The 3724-nt window shown below is 38.2% G+C and overlaps 1 protein-coding gene across 1 annotated transcript; it reads right to left on the bottom strand.

Moving 5' to 3' along the window:
• Positions 1–1100: 1100 nt before the first annotated feature.
• On the bottom strand, positions 1101–3031 carry LOC117635887 (heat shock cognate 70 kDa protein-like). Its single transcript, XM_034370263.1, has 2 exons — positions 2782–3031; positions 1101–2606 (listed from the first exon to the last, which is right to left on the bottom strand). The coding sequence occupies exons 1-2, from the start codon at positions 2987–2989 to the stop codon at positions 1249–1251; spliced, it is 1566 nt and encodes a 521-aa protein (XP_034226154.1). The 5' UTR covers positions 2990–3031; the 3' UTR covers positions 1101–1248.
• Positions 3032–3724: the final 693 nt, after the last annotated feature.

Raw genomic sequence — 3724 nt, 5'->3', positions numbered from 1 at the left:
TTTAGGGTAAAGTTCCCCATTGCCTTGAAAACCATTGATTGATCAACAAGTCAACTTTATTTAGTGTGCGAGTGTGCCACTGCTAGCAATGAAAAATCCTAGCAGACTTTAAAATAGATAACTTGAGCCCCAAGTTATTGATTTCTAAACAAGCGGTTGTGAATTTGGGTGAGGAATATCTCCCAAGTAAGTTCTTTTCTTGCCTCAGATTGGTGATGACTTCACAATTTTTCATAGTACAAGATTGGTAGTTATGACTAGAATAAATGATAAGAAAGTGAAACTGTTTTTAAGCGGAACTGTGTTTCACAAGACTCAAAAGGAAAAAACCAACTCTATAAAGACAAAAAGAAGGTTGGACTCCCATTTTTGCCTGGTAGACGCTTCTGATCCGGGCTGGACTAGGTATGCATGTGCTGGACTGGACTGTCAACAACTTCAACTGTCAAGTTTCAGCTGTAAATCGATGCCAACATTCGAGTTTAGCATAGCTTTAATCTATTTCAAACCCTAATTTAATCTATAAATTCTCTTCTTGTGTCTGTAATATGTACCAAATTAAACTTTTGTACAACGTTATAACAAATCTCCTTGATGATTATAAGGAGCAAGACACAAAAATTTAATCCAAAATAAAAACTCAAGCTCTCTTGAATGTTTGCGGGAAGAAATATGTTTTTACTTATAAGATGTGTGCGCTACAAATCAGGCAAGTCTTTTACAAAGCACATTCCCCACACCCAACCCAGAGAAGAAAAAACCAGCCAATCACGAAACAATAACGCTACGGGCACCAACTTGTTTACCAACTTTTGAATACCAACACATGTGGCACATGACATGGCAACTTATGTCATTTGCCACCTCATTTATTTTAATTACATAATTTGTTATATAAATAAAAGAATTTCACACCGAAAAAAAGAAAAAAGATAAAAGAAAAAAGAAAAAGAAAAAGTAATTCTTTTATTTATATAATAAATTATGTAATTAAAATAAATGAGGTGGCAGATGACATAGGTTGCCATGTCATGTGCCACGTGTGCTGGTATCCAAAAGTTGGTAAACAAGTTGGTGCCCGTAGCGTTATTGATCACGAAATGCAGAAGCAGCCAGCAAAAGAAGTTCATATCGACTTCCTTATTCCATGCTATCTTAAACATAGATATTGCACTTCAACATATATAGGAAATCAAAGAAAATAATTATTTTATAGATGCTATCTTAATCCTTATATTCCCTTAAGAGTTAGTTCTTGGTTCTGTCACCGTTGATTTTGATCCCTTTCTTCTGGCCAGTGGACATATCCTCCGCAGAGACGCTCAAAACTCCATTTGCGTCCATATCAAAGTAAACATTGAACTTTGGGACATGCCTGGGAGCCGGAGGAATGCCATGGAGGGTGAATTCACCCAAAAAGTTATTATCTCTGGCGATTCTATTTTCACCCTCATAAATGGGGAACTTAACAGACTCTTGGTAGTCATAACGAGTAGTTACAGTTTTTGTCATCCTCACCGGAATTCTTGAGTTTCTTGGAATCACAACATTCATGAAAAGCTCGGAACTACCATCTTTCCCAGACTCAATCCCAAGTGATAGAGGGGTGACGTCTAAGAGAGTGAAGTCTTGAAGCTTCCCAGTTACGTTCCCACTCAAGGCTGCAGCTTGAACAGCGGCTCCATAAGCCACGGCCTCATCAGGATTTATGCTCTTGCACAACTCCTTACCCTTGAAAACCTCCTGCAATAGCTCTTGAACCTTGGGGATTCTAGAAGACCCACCAACAAGAACAACGTCATCGACCTCGCTTATGTCCATTTTGGCATCCTCCAAACACTTGTTAACAGGCTCCATGCACTTGTTGAAGATGTCCATGTTCAGTTCTTCGAATTTGTCGCGTGTAAAAGTTGTATGAAAATCTTCACCCTTATACCAAGAGTCAATTTCGATACCAGTGTCAAAGGAAAACGAAAGTGCCTTCTTTGCTTTCTCACACGCAATTTTGACCTTCCGAAGAGCTTTGGCGTCTCCACCAATGTCCACGTTCTGTTTTGTCTTGAATTCTTCGATGCAGTAGTTCACCATTCTGTTATCCAAGTCTTCACCGCCAAGGTGAGTATCTCCGGCAGTGGCCTTCACGTCAAAGACACCATGGCCTATGGTAAGTAGTGACACATCCAGCGTACCACCACCCCAATCAAATATCATCACATTTCTCTTTTTAAACCAACCGGCCTTCTTGTCGATTCCATAAGCGATGGCTGCAGCAGTTGGTTCGTTGATAATACGCAGCACATTTAAGCCAGCTAATTTACCAGCTTTTAATGTAGCCTGGCGCTGAGAGTCGTTGAAGTAAGAGGGGACAGTGATAACTGCCTTTTTCTCACTAATCTTTGAGCAATGGAAGGCCTCCGCAATCTCCCGCATCTTTGCCAAAACCATTGATGAGATATCTTCAGCAGCAAACAGTTTCTCTTGGCCCTTGTGTTTAATCACAATCATGGGCTTGTCAGCCTCACCTCTAATGACCTTGAATGGCCAGCGCTTGATATCACTTTGAACAGTTTCGTCACTGAATCTCCTACCAATTAACCGCTTCGCATCTGTAAATCATTCTCGTTTAGATTATGTCAGGAAACAAGTTAATTTATGGATTTATGCATAATACCCCCACTTATACAGAATTGCTTTAAAAAAAACACAGGATATATTTCTCAGTTCTAACGAAATTAACAAGGAAACAATGAACAATTATACTGTTGATCATTTTATTCTTACCAAAGATTGAGTTGGTGGGGAATCTCCCGGCTTGGTTAAATGCTTCATCACCTACTAACCTCTTACTATCAGTGAATGTAACATAAGATCGAGTTGTCCTGTTACCGTGATCGTTCACCAGGATTTCTACATGATCGGCCTGCCACGTTGCCACACATGAATAAGTTGTCCCCAGATCAATCCCAATTGCATGGTTATCTTCTGCCATTACTAATTTTCTCAATTGGCTCAAAAGCTCCAAGAGGAATGTCAAAGATTAACAAGGAAATATTAGATAAGTGCAGAAATCAGTGGAAGAAAATTTATACATGGAGAAAGTGAAAAGTCTAATAAACCAATGCTTACGCAATAGCTGATGCTTTGCCCCAGTTCAGTAAACAAAGAACATTTAGGGCCTGTCCGGTAATATTTTTGGAGAATGTTTTCTTAGAATATTTTCAGAGAATGAAAACAAGAAAACAAATTTGCATTTTCAGGAAATGAAAATGCGTCTGGTAGATTAATTAGAAAACATATTCAGAAAACAAAAACAATAAAAATGTGTCCGGTAGTACAATTTGAAATAATAATATGTGAGTTATTTTTATGAAAACGTTTCCCATGAGAATGAAAATAATTTTTTATTTTTTAGTTTTCTACAAGTACACATGAACTTGTTTTCATTTTATGAAAACATTCTCAGTGTTTTCTGCTTTTGGGCAACCGAACGTGTTTTTGCCTCATTTTTGTTCTCTGAAAATGAAAACAACCTCTTAAAACGTTACCGAACGGGGCCACTTTTTTAGATTTCGAAATGAGATAATTCCTTTCTTCGGATCTTTATCATACGTTTGTTGCTTCAAGGTCTTTTATTCCTTTCTTCTTATCTTCTTCTCCATTATTTTATTTCTTCTGCCAAAGGGTAAGGGGAGTTGCCATCCAACAGCCTTATGCGTGAAGAAAC

Source organism: Prunus dulcis, chromosome 7 (assembly GCF_902201215.1).
Source record: "Prunus dulcis chromosome 7, ALMONDv2, whole genome shotgun sequence".
NCBI classification, from domain to species: Eukaryota; Viridiplantae; Streptophyta; class Magnoliopsida; order Rosales; family Rosaceae; genus Prunus; species Prunus dulcis.
This window is presented reverse-complemented; position numbering and strand designations above follow the sequence as displayed.

Bases quoted from the DNA above. Each gene is read 5' to 3' on its own strand.
- LOC117635887 (XM_034370263.1), bottom strand. From the start codon at position 2,989: ATGGCAGAAGATAACCATGCAATTGGGATTGATCTGGGGACAACTTAT. The intron at 2,607-2,781 runs GTAAGAATAAAA...AATGATTTACAG, and splicing joins CCCCACCAACTCAATCTTTG to ATGCGAAGCGGTTAATTGGT.